Source organism: Megalopta genalis, chromosome 5 (genome assembly GCF_051020955.1).
Source record: "Megalopta genalis isolate 19385.01 chromosome 5, iyMegGena1_principal, whole genome shotgun sequence".
NCBI lineage: Eukaryota > Metazoa > Arthropoda > Insecta > Hymenoptera > Halictidae > Megalopta > Megalopta genalis.
This window is the reverse complement of record NC_135017.1, coordinates 21,711,039-21,727,411: the sequence shown is the minus strand read 5'-3', so window position 1 is coordinate 21,727,411 and position 16,373 is coordinate 21,711,039. Positions and strand designations below refer to the sequence as shown.

Genomic DNA, 16,373 nt, shown 5'->3' with positions numbered 1-16,373 from the left:
GGCAACTTCGAACAATAATAGTGTACATAATTAGATGAATGCTACTGGACGTTGAATTCAGTTCATCAAGTATTCAGTGTATTCATACACGCTAATAGATGTTTCTAAATAGTATGTGACGTTACTGTGCAATTTAATCGAAGCTGCTAGAGAATATTCAGTTGGTATGTGTCCTCATAATTTGGCGGTGTTCGCTACAGTTTTAAACATTCCAAATACAATATTTAGGATTAATACGGTCGGTTGTTAAAATCGCATATATATGTATGTATGTATGTATGTGTAAATATTTAATTCAATTTCGTGGTCAATATATATAAAAAAATATATATACACATTATTAAATATGATAAAATATAATATAATATAAAACATAATAAAACATAATATAATATGAAATATAATAATATATATTTTATATATAATATAAAATTTAATGAAACATAATATAATATGAAATATAAAATATAATAAAGTATGATATAATATAAAATATAATAAAGTATGATATAATATAAAATATAATAAAATATAATATAAGATAAAATATAATAACTTTACCATCAACGTTACAAACTAATTCATACTCGATCCGTCATCATTATTTCTGTTCACCGTCAAATACGGTATCGGAAGCGTGGAACGGAAAAATTCGTAACGCGGCGCATTATTGATTTAAAAATTTTTTTGTTGAAATGCATCGGCAAACAATACCGCGTATCCATTTTCCGCCGCGTAGATTCTATTGGTTGTCGTATCGAATGTATTCGACGCCGGTGAAACGTTAAAAAATTCCAAAGTGGAACGTGTCGTTTGCATCGTAGACGAAACACCGGAGCCAATTGGAAATTGACCGTAGCCGTTCGACTGTGCGATTTATCGTCGACAAATTTCGGGACACGCATAATCTGATATAACAAAGCAGCCAAAAAAAAATCAAGAAAGCTTGTCGCATTGAGTGGTGGTGCTGTTGGATGCGTTGGGAAATTGATTTCTGCCGGACAAAGGACACCGATGGGGACGAAATACACGCAAGCGGTTGCATCCGTAATGCACAAATCGCGGCATTCAGTCGCGAAAATGTCGTCTCTGCTGTTCGCATGTCTGATCTATGCAAGTGATTTCCCCCCGAATGCCGGTTTCCAAGAAACGCCACCGTGATAAACTCGAGATTTTTGTCCGTGCACTCTCCGTAACGATGCGCAATTCTGCCGCATCTGTACCGAAACTGTCGTGCAATATTTTTAACAACGTTAGGTGTAACAAAGCGCGGTGCAACTGTCGATCCGTTGCTATGGATAACGTGGAACGGTTTTTGTTAACGGTTTTTGTCTCAAATTCTGCTTACGTGAGTCGCATTTAGATTCTGGTGCATCGATTCACAAAACAATCACTGTGATACGTATCCTATAAAACACTAAAATAAGCAGAGATAAACAACATTTTATTCGGACGACGGATAAGAGATATAATATTCAATATAATATTCAATTAATATTATACTATTATAATATTATTATATTCAATTATATTATATATTATTATATATTCAATTAATATAAATGTAATATAATATATTCAATATAATATTCAATATAATATTATTTAATTATAATATCCTATTATTATATTCTATTAACGAATAGAATTTTATTCGACAGTATCGGATAAATATTCTACAAAAATTGGTTCTCTAAGCACTCTTTACTATCAATTGGGTCTTCAGACTAAGCGGATGATAGCCCGTTTCTTCTCTCATACTCCCTATAATCGAGGTCGAAGTTTTTCCGACCTTCTCGGCTCAACCATAGCTCCCCCATTAAAACGAAACCAGTGTCAAAACGAGATATTCCCGTTCTCCCCGTTATTCTACTTTCAATTGTATTCGGACAAGCTTACGGGTTCGAGCGATTCAACAATGAACGACGAGACTCCGGAAAGTTCCGATCCTATTTACGAATTAGTTCTCATTTCGAACGGGTTAATTTGCCCAGAAAGATTACGGTTGACACGAGAATTGAGTCAGTTCGGCTGGAAAAAAAAAGATCCGAGCCGCTGGAGGGGCCCGCGTTTTTATAGAAAAGTTCTACGCGAAACTTCCTGCTCATTAAAGTCCGGCAGGTCGCAGTTCTCGAGAGAGTTTTCCCGCAGATAGAAGGAATTAAAGGTGCAGGGGGGACGACTGTCGGCGAATCGGAGCTTTCCGATTCAGTGGCCGTAACGCGGCAACGGGGCGAAATCCATTTTGCAGGAATTGATTATGCAGAGTTTGCCAACACGTTCGTTAAAGGTAATCGAAAATGTCATACACCGGAATGTCGCGACACCTGGGCTATATTTCTTCCGAAAGCGGGATAAAATATCCGTCGGAACGGTTTCCTCGCGCCTTTTCGGTTTTCAATGGGTTCGATGGCTTTGCGGGAACTATACGCGTCCGATCGACGTTCCATCAACCTGTCTGCTTTCACAAGCAAAGCCTCGCAATAGAAAAATGTACTTTCTTCTGCTTGTTTTTCGTCGGACGACTCCTACGGGCGATTAATATGTAACATTCCAGCGGGGAAAAAGGGCGAATTTTATTTTCGAACTGTTGACTCGGTGGAAAAACGATCGACCAGACCGCCGAAAACCGATCAAAGCCGATCCTTCGGCGTTCATTTTACATAATGTTCGCGAAGATTTTTGGCGACTGCAGAATTAAGGCTGAAAATTTTGCAAGAAGCGTTATGTCGAGGTTTTCCAAATTTTCATTCTTCGATTCGACTCTTTCTCTTTCTTTCGACTTTTCTAATATCTTTACAATTTATTACAGTTTATTATTACAGTTTATATTGAAGTTATTTTAAACGCATGAATGCATAAAAATCTCTCTAGCATACATTGTTCTTCGTGCCGGATGAATCAATTCGCGAAAATCGAGCGCAATCCAATTCTACTTGTCTCGAACATCGTCGAGCTTCCTTCTGTGGATTCAGTTTCATCAAATAACGTAACAAATTTTCAACGCACAAATTCAATGCACGCATGAAAGTCGTGTAACTTCTTGTCTCTGTTTCGTTCTTTTTCTTTTTCCCTCCCATTGATATTCACGTACGCGAGCTCGGCGAACGGAGCATATAATTTTTCGCTCCGGCGATTGTACGTTTTCGTCTAATTAACAGCCCTGTAAAATGTGAATTAATATGAAATCCGTGGGTGGCCGAGGAACACGCTAAATGAAATCCGGCGTGGCCACCGTTTTTATTACGCGTGCACACTGTTCGCCGTCGCGTTGACAATTGACACGATTATTTGGATTTATTTGACGCGACCGTTCCGCGAAATATTGCAAGAACGACGCGCAGGTTTCTGCCTGATGACGTTAAAATATAAAAGCGTACGATATGTAGGTCGCGTGTTCAGAGTCTTCCTTACACACGGTTTCTATTTATAGTGCCTTAAAGCAAAAAAAAGGGAAAAGAAAAAGAAAAATGTGAAAAAGAGAAACGAAAGAAACAAATCCTACAATCACTGAAATGGAAAATCTCGGCGGCAACGAAAAGAACGTTTCCCTTCGGTTGACTTTGAAATTCTACGAAATTGCTTCTGGGATCACGATGGCTGACGGAACGCGAGCACGTATATATATATATATATATATGAGAAGAACTCTCGAAAACAGTCGCACAGAAAATGAAAAGTGTGAAACTAGAGCGAACTGTGATCTGGATAAATATGAATTTTAGATGCGCGGCCCGTCGGCCAGTAATTAATGTCGATCGGTTGATAACGAAAATAATGGGAAATTAAATATCGCCGTGACCCAGATAATCGCAAACTGAAAATTCGAATTAAATATTCATTGGGTGATCTTCGAATTAACATACCCGTGGACAGGTAATTTCACATAGTATCGCCGTGTGCGATCTACATACGTGCTCGATATAGCTTATAACGCTGCGCTATCATTGATCGGGGACATGACAGAAATAATTTATCAATTCGTAGACACATCTGAAGTTTCACAAAAGTATCCGTCAATTTTTTTAGTTGTCTGCAAATATTATTCCCCAGTGAAATGAATTAAACGAATGAAATAAATGAAATGAATTAAATTAATGAAATTAATGAAATTAATGAAATTAATGAAATTAATGAAATTTATGAAATGAATAGAATGAATAAAATAAATGAAATGAATTAAATAAAATTAATGAAACAAATGAAATGAATGGAATGAATGGAATGAATGAATGAAATAAATAAAACAAATGAAATTAATGTAATAAATGAGAAAGAAATAATTAAATAAATGAAACGAATTAAATGAATAAAATTAATAAAATTAATGGAACGAACGAAACAAATGTAACGAATGAAATAAATGAAACGAATGAAATAATTGGATGAGCGAAATAAATGAAATGAACGGAATGAATGAAACGGACTTCGAAAAATTGTCGACAACTTTAATAGACCAACGAACGGCGGGGATTGGAAACTAGAATTGATTTCTCGTGCTTTCGGGCAAAGTCGAAGGTTAATTCCACGAATCCGATCCGTCTCCGAGCTCGGCTCGTCCTCAAATGCCCGCCAATTGTCCAACTTTATTACTCGAAATCCAGTTTTATCCGAGCCGATAAAATACGCGCCAATAAAGTTACCAATCGATCTAGGTGGTCCTCGGCGGGGGCAGGCGTCATTTCGTGCCGAAAGTGGTCCAGGATCCGGAGGAGCCGGAGAAAGACGGCAGACGATTGGACGGAAGGAATCTGATCGAAGAATGGTCCAGGAACCACCGGTTGCGGAACGTGGCGGCGAAATACGTCGCTAACAAGGAGCAGTTCGTGAACGTCGATCCACGGAAAGTGAACCATCTTCTTGGTAACGAACGCCACCGTTCTTTTTACCGTCGCATTCATTATCGGCGAATTCGAATATAATCCGTAAAGCGGATTGATTGTCGAGTGTCCCCAGATGGTATCCGATAAAGTTCTACGGAATGCTGATTGTAGTTCATTCGGAACCGGGAATTGGCTTGTTATGGGATCGCTGCGCGGAAATCTTTTCGCTTTAACGAAGTAGCGTACAATTCCCCGAAATATCCTGCTTCGATTGCTCCGGACACGCGTGATCTGTTATATTTGAAAGCGCCGAGAGAATGGCGCATCCTTCGAACGCTTCGTCGGCGAAGCATATTCGACTCACACCGTCAAAATTGTCGCTAATATATGAGCCGTTTATTTTGAAAGTGGCATAAGTCACTTTGTTCTTAAGTCGATATATTTAAGGGTTTGCGTTTTAAAATGTTTAAAAATATGGATGCTAACTTTCAAGAAGATTTACTTGTATTTGTCATCTCAGGATATTGATATTTTTCTCGGTATAAATAATTTCGGATAAACGTTAAAAAATCACCACTTTTCATTGTGGTAAATTGACTTATGCCACTTTCAAAATAAACGGCTCATATGTAAAGATTTTGACTATTGATTAAAGCTTTGATGCGTTGATTATTTCTAAAATTCAATCGAAATGTTTTCTTTCCACTTATTAAGCATATAAATCCAATTATTACTTGAATCAGATTTATCATTATTACAATTATTACTTGAAAGCGTCTTAAGGACACGGTAATCTTGCATTCGAATGATCGAAGCGTCGCATTTTCCATTTCTACCTGCTATTAAACTTTATCTCGTATTCATGACAGAACCCACAAACGCGGCGACAATGCTGTTTTGTTTCGCAAATAATCCTGCATTAGTTGTTCTGATACTCCATTAGCGTTGAAATCGTTTGAGCGTCTCGAACAATCATATTTCATGAAGCGCGTTCTAGAAAGTTTTCAAACTGGTTCAGTTAAATTATTAGTATCTCTGATACCGCAAGCGTATAATCATTTTCATAAATACGGCTGTACACAATGCATGTTTAAAGCTCGCTAGTCGCACGAGATTAAATAACGAACGCAAGTAGTTTCGAAGCTACTTAAATGGTTATTATGTTCTTTGGAGAAAATCATTCGCTATAACTCTGCACGATTTCTGCTATAAAATATAGTAAATTTACTGAAAATTCGTATGATCTTTATTGTAATATACGCTTGGATAAAGCTATAATATACGCTTAGATAAATACGCTTCGATAATCAAAAAATTTGTCCATGAAAATATTTACTCAAACTTCGAACGATTTCGATTCTAACGCATGCTTGGACAAAGAATTAACAGATCTTTCGATCGAAACATTATTATTATATCAAGAATTATATTTTTAAAAAAATGTAACGCATGCTTGGACAAAGAATTAACAGATGTTTCGATCGAAACATTATTATTATATGAAGAATTATATTAAAAAAGAAAATGTGAATCCAGCGATTTCGACTGGTTCGACAGTTCTGTCGTGAAACGAACATCGTTAGTCATTCGAGGCGACTAAAAATTGTTGGAGCATAATTCCAATTCGAAATGTCCTCCTGAAATTCACTTACAACGCGACGGCGTCGAAACTCGATCAGAGAGGGCGAACGGGATCAATAAAAGTTATCCGACTGAAAGTTTGGTGGCTCACCGTTTCACGGCGTTCGATGATTCCAGGACTGTTTTCCTATTCCCATATGGACTTCGACGTCGACCGAAACACGAACGGGACCGGTGACCCCTCGCTGGCTGAAATGACTATAAAGGCGCTCCGTGTACTGGCGAAGGATCCCGAAGGATATTTCCTCTTCGTCGAAGGTACGTAGCGGAAAAGAATGAACTCGTATCCTCGCGGAACTGCATCCCTTGGAAACTGAAAACTGCGATTCACTGTTCGGAATGATTTATCGTCCCCCGGCCGGTCGCTCTCGAAAGTAAAAACATACACACGCGAGATTTTTACCCGAAAAATATATTATTAAAGCGTTTCCTCGGACTGTCACGGCCGCGCACGTTCTAGAACCGATGAATTATCGCGGCCGACTAAAATAGAACGTCTCGGCGAAGGTACGCGATGTAATTTTCTTCCCGGTGGATACCGACTTCCGGTTTTTATCGCGGTTTCTTCGTTGATACCGTTGTCACTTGTCCATCGTCGCGAAAGTAATTGTATTTCTGCGGGTTTCTAGGTTCGTTTAAGTGTTTCGGGAATGCAATTCGACGCGGAACGGGCACAAAAAGATTAGGTCGCTCGGCGAGACTGATCTATTTTCGAGAAACTGACGAATTGACGGATCGGAACCATCTCCGAATTCTCGTAAACGTTTTCGATACGAATCTGTTCGGAACTTGAAAATGTTTTGACATTGTTAACCTCTTATCTGCGTAGATGAATTTTTAATTTGCATATTATATCTGTGTCGTGTGCTATTTCTTTCAGCGAGTTCTTCTGAAATTATCGAAGAGAAAAAAAGAATTGACAATTTTGCGTCGTACATAATTGAAGAGTTCTTTGAACACCGAAAATTGTGCGTATAATATTAGCATAATTTGAATCAATTTATATAATTCTTCATAATAATTTGAATTAATATTATATTATAAATTTAGTATTAATTTGTATAATATTAATTTCGAAGTTATTCGAGCCGTGCAAGTTCCGCGGCTCACCTTGCATACGTAATACCATATTTCTTTCAACGAACACAGAAATTATAATAATCGTATTCATTCTTTTAACAATCTTATTCACGATTTTGATCGAATATCTTCTGTCAGGAATAATACTACAATTTCTCCGCATTCGAAACGCGCGCTCGGCCTCCAGGGTCTGTTTTAAAATTCTCAAAAGAATTCATCACAGCCGAACGTCCGAGAACGTCCAAAAATGTCCAAGAAATTGTGCAGCCGCGTCTCGGTTTAATATTCTCGTAATTCAAATATTTAGCAAGAATGTTATTGAGCTCGACGCTCTTGGGAACATTGCGAATAGGGAAACGCGAGTCTCTTACTCCAAGATCGAGTCAGCAGCACGTATACTATGGACTTTATAGCTTTACCGCCCCCTGGTAACCAATATGTACATCTTATGTTCTTTCGTCCTCGGGAACAGCGTTTTCTCTCGCAAAAATGCAACCCTTTTTTTCGTCCTCCTTCTACCGGCCTTGTTCATCTCCACGAAAATTCGCTGATTCAACCGCGTCTTATATCTACCATTCGACTCGAGTAGGCTAGTGGACGAAATTGTGGAACACTCGAAAAATTACCAGAATAAGAACGCGACGCTATCCCTTGCACGGGACAGCATTGTATGAGAAACAGAATCATTTTATTTTGTAGCGTCGCATTCCTCTACCTGAGCGCGGCCGCTAGCAATAAAACATGTACCGTTCCTAATCCTCAAAATTCTCTAAAAAGCACGCACCCCTAATAAAGCAATTCTCCTCACATCTGGACACCTCGACCCGCACGGGACTTTCCCAACTTTCTCTTTTCCTACGAAAGTCCATCTATCCCTTTCTTCCCTTCCAGTATAAAACAGACAAACGCACAACTCAAAAGCTCAGTCTGTCCGAAGTCGCTAGCCCTACGACACCACGCTAGTCGCGCCCGCGCTCATCAATAGCCATTCAATAAACTGTATTAATAGTAGCCTTAAACACGTTCTCCGATTCGCTTACCTTTCCCTTCAGTGCTAAAATTGGTGACCCCGACGTGATTTGAAGCGAATCTGACGATACGCCAACGCGATCGAAAAAAGTAACGTGTCCACCATAGTGCGCGAATTGCCTTCGAACATAAAGAAAATGAACGGGAACAACTTCCTCGGCAACCTCGGCACGGCCAATGGCATTCCAACGACAGGCAACTCTAGCGCTGTCAACCCTACACACATCGACCGCGTCGCCGTTCGGATTCCTCCGTTTTGGCACAATGACCCGGAGATGTGGTTTTGCCAGGTGGAAGGACAGTTCGCTGCAGCCGGGATCGTCGCGGATGAGACGAAGTACCACTACATCGTGGGGAACCTGGAATCGAGGGTCGCCCAAGATGTCCGCGACATCATCACAAATCCGCCACCCTCAGATAAGTACGCCAAATTAAAAAAAGAACTTATCAAGCGTCTCAGCGCGACACAGGAGCAAAAGCTGCGGCAGCTCCTAGAGCACGAAGAGTTAGGGGACCGCAAGCCTTCGCAGTTCTTGCGTCATTTAAGAAGCTTGGCCGGCAACACGGTACAGGACGAGATTTTAAAGCCACTGTGGCTCTCGCGCCTGCCGAGTCAGTCACAATTCGTGCTCGCGCCGCAGAACGACCTTTCGGTTGACAAACTCGCGGAGCTCGCCGATAGACTGACGGAAATCCCGACGACGCGAGGCCAAATCAACGAGGTACAGCAAGTGCCGCAGACCCTCGACACGTGCTCGCTCATCGAACGGCTAACGATATCGTTCAACACCCAGCTTTGCGAGATGGCGAACACGATGCGGCAGGAAATCGCGGCGATATCGCGACAACAAGATCAGCGTGGGAATCGCCGAAATACGCGCTCACGCCCGCGTTCGCGTTCGCGATCAAGATGGCAGCAGAGACCCGACGGACCGTGCTTCTATCATTCGAGGTTCGGAAAGGACGCGCACAAGTGCGCTCAGCCTTGTTCCTTCTCCTCGGGAAACTCTCAGGGACCTCGTTAATGGCGGCGAGCGACTCCTGCCCGACCTCGCGCCGCCTTTACGTCACCGACGCCGCGACCAAAGTACAATACCTGATCGACACGGGCGCCGACGTCTCCGTATACCCACGAAAACGCGTTCGCGGGCCGCGAGAAAAGTCGGAATACGAATTGTATGCTGCGAATAATTCGGTGATCACTACCTACGGCACGATCCCGATCGACCTCAACCTCGGATTGCGTCGCCAGTTCTCATGGAACTTCATCATCGCGAACGTCGAAAAACCGATCATTGGCACAGACTTCTTGTACCACTTTGGTTTGCTAGCCGACATACGCAACAATAGGCTAGTCGACAGTACAACGTCGCTAATTTCGCTCGGGAAACCCGCAGGGGACGAGGTGAGCAGTATCAAAGTCATCGTTGGTACGTCGAAATACCACGAACTGCTCTCTCGTTATCCCGAAATTACGCGACCGAAAGGTTCACTGGCGATGAGGGATATCAATCACTCCACTCGGCATCACATCCGTACGACGCCCGGACCACCGGTATCCTGCAAGCCCAGAAGACTTGCACCGGAGAAGTTCAACGAGGCCAAACGCCAATTCAACGAGATGATCCGCGCCGGCATCGCACGACCATCGGACAGCCCGTGGGCCTCGCCTCTGCACATGGTCCAGAAAAAGAACAGCGAGTGGAGAATATGCGGAGACTACCGACCCCTCAACGCCCGAACCATACACGACAACTACGCGCCACCCAACATCGAAGATTCGACGCAGAATCTCCACGGGAAGAAAATTTTTTCCAAAATAGACTTCGTGAGTGCGTTCAACCAAATTCCGGTCGCCGAAGAACATATTCCGAAGACAGCGATAATAACGCCATTCGGCCTAATCGAAATGTTGGTCATGACGTTCGGCCTTCGCAACGCGGGACAAACGTTTCAGAGGTTCGTCGACTCCGAATTTCGCGATCTCGACCCGGCATATCCCGATTCAAGATTCAAATCCGTCCTCATCAAGTATATAGATGACTTCCTGCTGGCTTCAGACGATGAAGAACAACACTACCAGGACCTGCAAGCACTTTTCGAAAGGATAAAACAGCTCGGCCTGGTGATCAACCCAGCGAAGTGCGAATTCGGCGTTTCCCGGATGGATTTCCTCGGATACAACCTATCCGAAGCAGGTATACGCCCTCCGGAAGAAAAGGTCGAAGCCATAAGGCAGTATCCAAGGCCGCGTACTGTAAAGCAGCTTCGCCGCTTCCTCGGGGTAATCAACTTTTACCGGCGTCTAATCCCTCACGCAGCGCAGACACAGTCACCGCTAAATGACTTACTGCGTGGGAACGTTAAAGGCAAAATGCCGATAACATGGACTCCGGAAGCCGAAGCTGCCTTCGAAAAGTGCAAGAAGGACTTGATCGAGGCAACCCTGCTCGCCCACCCGAAGAACGACGCACCACTCGCCGTTGTCACCGACGCCTCGGACACCGCAATCGGCGCAGTTCTGCAGCAGCTGATCGAGAAGGAATGGCAGCCCCTAGCGTTCTTCTCGAGAAAGCTTAGCTCCGCCGAACAAAAGTACGCAACGTACGACCGCGAGTTACTCGCAATATACGCGGCGGTGAAACATTTCAAGCATATGGTCGAAGGAAAAATCTTCACGATTTTTACCGATCATAAGCCACTCACATATGCTTTTCACCAAAAGCCCGAGAAGTGTTCACCCCGCCAAACACGTCATCTGGATTTGATCAGCCAGTACTCCACCGACATCCGACACATAGCCGGAAAGGATAACACCGTAGCCGACGCGTTATCCAGAGTTGACGCACTCACAGCAACGATCAATTTCGACCGATTAGCCGAATCACAGCAAGATGATCGCGAGCTGCGATCGTTCCTCGAAGACACCGACAGCGGACTCCAGCTGAAACAAATTGTCGTACCTGGATCTCAAGCGCCAGTGTATTGCGATCTGTCAACCTCCAAGGCTCGACCCTACCTCACGGCACCGTTTCGCAGGCCCGCCTTCGACTCCCTGCACCAGCTAGCTCATCCAGGCATCAAGGCATCGGTGAAGCTTACGACGCAAAGGTACGTGTGGCCCTCCATTAAAGCAGACTGTACGAGATGGGCACGAAGTTGTATTCCGTGCCAACGATCAAAAATCTCGCGCCACACATCGGCACCAGTCGGCTTGTTCACACTGTCCTCAGCTCGGGTCGAGCACATACACATCGACATCGTCGGACCACTTCCCATGTCCGAAGGATTTAAATATCTGCTCACCTGCGTCGACCGTTTCACCCGATGGCCGGAGGCATGGCCCTTGGAGAACATCGAAGCAACAACAGTCGCTCGCGCCCTATTTACCGGTTGGATTTCCCGATTCGGCACACCGCTCAGAATTACATCGGATCAAGGACGACAGTTCGAGTCACACCTATTCAAAGAGTTGAACGCTTTGTTAGGTACGACTCATCTCCGCACGAGCGCATACCACCCCGCAGCCAACGGACTCGTCGAGCGCCTGCACCGCCAACTCAAGGGCGCTATCAAAAGTCACGAGGAGGAGCGTTGGACACAGGCACTACCAGCAATATTGTTAGGCATACGATCTGCCTGGCGAGACGACCTCAGCGCAACCTCCGCAGAACTCGTATACGGTGAAAACATCCGGCTCCCTGGTGAATTTCTCGCACCTCAAAATTCGAACCAGCAACCGACGAACCAATTCACCTCCGACCTGAAGAACAAGTTCGCGTATCTTCGCCCAACAAACGGCACAAGGCATGGCCGGAGATCCGTCTTCGTTTTCAAGGATTTAGCATCCTGCCACCAAGTGTTCGTCCGGAACGATGCCGTCAAAACGCCGTTACAACGACCTTACGAAGGACCGTATCGTGTCGTAAAAAGGCATGAACGGAACTTCATCATTGATATAAAAGGAAGAAACGTCAACGTGACGATCGACCGATTGAAACCAGCCTACACCATGCACGAAGATAGCGAACAAATACAACAAACTCCAGATCCACACAACACACAGACGCCACACACAGACACCAGCAGGAACGGAACAGAAAATCCCGTATCACCAGCGACAAATCCACGACGGTCCAACCGAAAAGTTAAATTTCCAGATCATTACGGCCTACCAATCAGCAGCGAACATATCTTCGATTAACTTCGCCCACATTCTCTCCGCTACACCTTCGACAGGAGACATACAATTTAATTTCATCCATGATCTTCGGAACCAATATTGTAAAATACTCAGAGTACACAAACAACATTTTTTGCACAAAAACACTAACGGGGGAGTACTGTAGCGTCGCATTCCTCTACCTGAGCGCGGCCGCTAGCAATAAAACATGTACCGTTCCTAATCCTCAAAATTCTCTAAAAAGCACGCACCCCTAATAAAGCAATTCTCCTCACATCTGGACACCTCGACCCGCACGGGACTTTCCCAACTTTCTCTTTTCCTACGAAAGTCCATCTATCCCTTTCTTCCCTTCCAGTATAAAACAGACAAACGCACAACTCAAAAGCTCAGTCTGTCCGAAGTCGCTAGCCCTACGACACCACGCTAGTCGCGCCCGCGCTCATCAATAGCCATTCAATAAACTGTATTAATAGTAGCCTTAAACACGTTCTCCGATTCGCTTACCTTTCCCTTCAGTGCTAAAATTTTATGGAACATCTTCGGGAATGAAAACGAATAATTCAAGAAATTTGAACGAAGATAATAGAATTGCATATTGACAATTGTGTCTTGTACGGTCTGTGAGGACTATTGCTGAGTGAATTTAAAGAAATGCTTTAATATTATACTGATAATACTAATAGTACTAAGAATACTAATATAATTAGTAGAACTAATAATACTAATAACACTAAGAATACTAAGAATATTAATAATATTAATAATTCAAATTATACTAATAATACTGATAATACTAATAATTCAAATTATACGAATAATACTGATAATACTAATAATTCAAATTATACTAATAATATTAATAATACTAATAATTCAAATTATACTAAGAATACTGAGAATAGTAAGAATACTAATAACACCAACAATTCAAATTATATTAATAATACTAAGAATATTCAGAATAGTAAGAATACTAATAATAGTAATAATTCAAATTCTACTAATAATACTAATAAAAACCAGCACTTCTGATGCAGTAGTATTGTTACAATGAAGCTTCGAGTGACCGATCTGCTGATGAAAATGGAGTACCTTTCTCATCAGCATGAACATGTCAGTTTCAGAACCAGCATCATTTTGAAAATTAGATTTTCGATTGTCCAGTCTATTTTCACTGTTGCGTCTCGACCGTATCAAAAATCGAAGTTGCGACAACACGTATTTCAAGAAACCAGTACACAAAATCGATGCTTCTTTTTTTCCGAGAATGAATGTCAAACAAAACAAAAAAATAGTAGAATGAGAGATAGATAGACGGGTGGAATTCGCGGAATTCGGTTCGGCTGCGATTTTTACAGGCGGCTCGAAAAAAGAGCGTACTTTCCAATTAGTGGGGAATGCGAACGACCAGCGTCGAAAACGTTCATGCCTCGGCGAAGATGAAACCGTTTAGAAAAATTGTAGTTCAGATAGTAAAGTGTCGCGGTGTTTGTCAGCCGTTCCCGTTCCTCCGTTCGGCTGCTGCGCCGCTTGAATCCGGAACTACTGGGTATCGCGTTGTAATTTTTATCCTCTGTAAACCAATCGCCTTTTCGGCTCGCGAAACTGTGATTAAATCCTGCACGCGAATCCAATTCCGCTTGTATAGAATTTCAACGTTTTCGTAATATTCGAAAAATGGAAAACCCGTGGCTCAATGATCCGGATTGCGAAACGCGTGGGTCATTCGAATTCGAAATGCAGGCTTGGGTATTCGAACATCGTAAAGGCAGCGCATGCACGTGCACGTTTCAAAAATGAAAGCTGGAAACTATTTGCACGAGCCTCTCTTCGAGCGATTTTTGCAATAAAATCTCTGTCTAATCTCTTTTTGCCGCTGCGCAGTTTTACCTCGGTCAATATTTATTGAATAACAACGGACTTTGAATTCGGCAAAGTCAAAATTCTACTTTCGAACGGAATTTTCGAGTTCCTGCAATTTGCTGCATCGTATCGCACTTTATTTAAATGCATAGTGAAACATTTCGGTTTTTCGATTTAAATAGAACATTATCATATTCGCATACTTGTTGCTGGACTGCCGATTTCTGTGCAAAATTAAAATTGTGTAAGCTAATCTAGCAAACGTAAATCAATCGGAAAACATGTCTTCCTCTCTTAATCATTTTAATAAGCTGTACCTAATATAAAAATATTATGAAGTTCTTCCAAAGTCTTCAGATTTTTTATTTTAAGCTAATAATTATTGTCAACGAACTTACATGAAATCCACAGCATACTTATTACATTCAGAATAAGATTAGAATAAAAATTATATAATATAATATATTAAATTCAGAATAAAAATCTCTTCGTCAATTCTCTGTTCAAAATATTCGATCATTTATTCGATAAAATAAATAACTCGTCCGTCTTTAAACAAACTGCGAATATACGCTGAACGTTTCATGGATTTCAAGTTAATTCACCTTAAAGAAATGATTAGTGTCTTTGCCAATGCTTCATTTCGAATTATTCTACAAAGGATTCTAGCGGTTATATTTGTCTCGTACAGTGGAGTTAGGTTCAAATACGTTCTAGGTTAGGTCTGAGTTAAACCTGGCTTAAGTTTCTCCATGATCTTCTTACTCTCATCCTTTACCACCTCCACAGTTCTTTCGAATTTTCTCACGCATCCCTGGTTTCTTCTTCTACTTCAATAATCTCTCTTTATTTGACTCCGATCTCCGTTTTCTTTTCCTCTCTTTTCGAGGATCATGCAATTAAATTCTTCGTGTTAGCATTTAATTGAATTCCTATCGATCACGCCCGAATACGTGATTCTTAAGCTATTTTCCTCGTCTATTTCGATATTGCTTTGTTTCTTCGTTATTATCGCTGTACAGGGTGTCTCAAATTTTTCCGCACATATAGTAAATTTTCCCCAATTTTCCTTCAGCTTGTAAACAAAAATGGACCATTTGGGAGGGAGAGATACGATTACCTTTTTATGGTTGTCTCGCGGCTTATTTTTATAGCTGCCAATTGTCAGCAACTATAAAAAGGAGGTGCAAAACTCAGATATTCGTATCTCCTCTTCCCAAATTGTCCATTTTTGTTTACAAACTGTAGGAAAATTAGGGAGAATTTACTGTACTTCGGCACTTGTGTCCGGCAAGTAAAAATGTTCAAATCCACGTATAAAACTTTTAATAACCCTTTCTTTCTTTACTTTAGAGCGCGAAGTACCAAACGATGGACGAGATTTCATCCGGTCGGTAAACTTCTCATTTCATTTTGCTAAAGAATTTGCAGTCGAGTCAGACAAGAGCAGCAAAGTGCAATTGCAATTTCGAAAAGCGGGATATAAACTGTGTAGTACGGTGCCGCGAACTATTTATTCGCCTTCACATATGAAAACTGAATCACGAAGTTCGAAACTTTCTTTTTTATCTGGCGTTATTACAGGACAACCAACCACTTCGTTGATTAGTTTTCGAACCGTTTCTACTGAAAGTAGACTGCGGCTTTTAATCAAGAACGGCAGAACTGCTGTGCCTTTGATTCGTTTTCGGACACAATTAACTTTATCTTCATCGAATATGAAACATACGAAACGTTTTTTTATTCAGACT

General features: G+C 41.8%; 2 protein-coding genes across 3 annotated transcripts in view; one reads left to right on the top strand and one right to left on the bottom strand.

The window, feature by feature from the left end:
• Positions 1 to 6,918, bottom strand: part of LOC117219775 (caspase-1) — a 108,068-nt gene extending 101,150 nt beyond the window's left edge. The window contains exon 1 of one of the 2 annotated variants that reach the window (XM_033469199.2): positions 6,556 to 6,918. The gene's annotated coding sequence lies outside the window, so the exon portion shown is untranslated. The remainder of the gene's footprint in view (positions 1 to 6,555) is intronic. The other variant, XM_033469200.2, reaches the window with a different exon arrangement.
• The window catches only part of LOC117219774 (alkaline phosphatase), a 445,727-nt gene that overhangs the window by 357,343 nt on the left and 72,011 nt on the right, over positions 1 to 16,373 (top strand). Inside the window, exons 5-6 of the mRNA XM_033469198.2 lie at positions 4,656 to 4,863; positions 6,582 to 6,722. Coding sequence (XP_033325089.1) covers positions 4,656 to 4,863; positions 6,582 to 6,722 — 349 coding nt within the window. The remainder of the gene's footprint in view (positions 1 to 4,655; positions 4,864 to 6,581; positions 6,723 to 16,373) is intronic.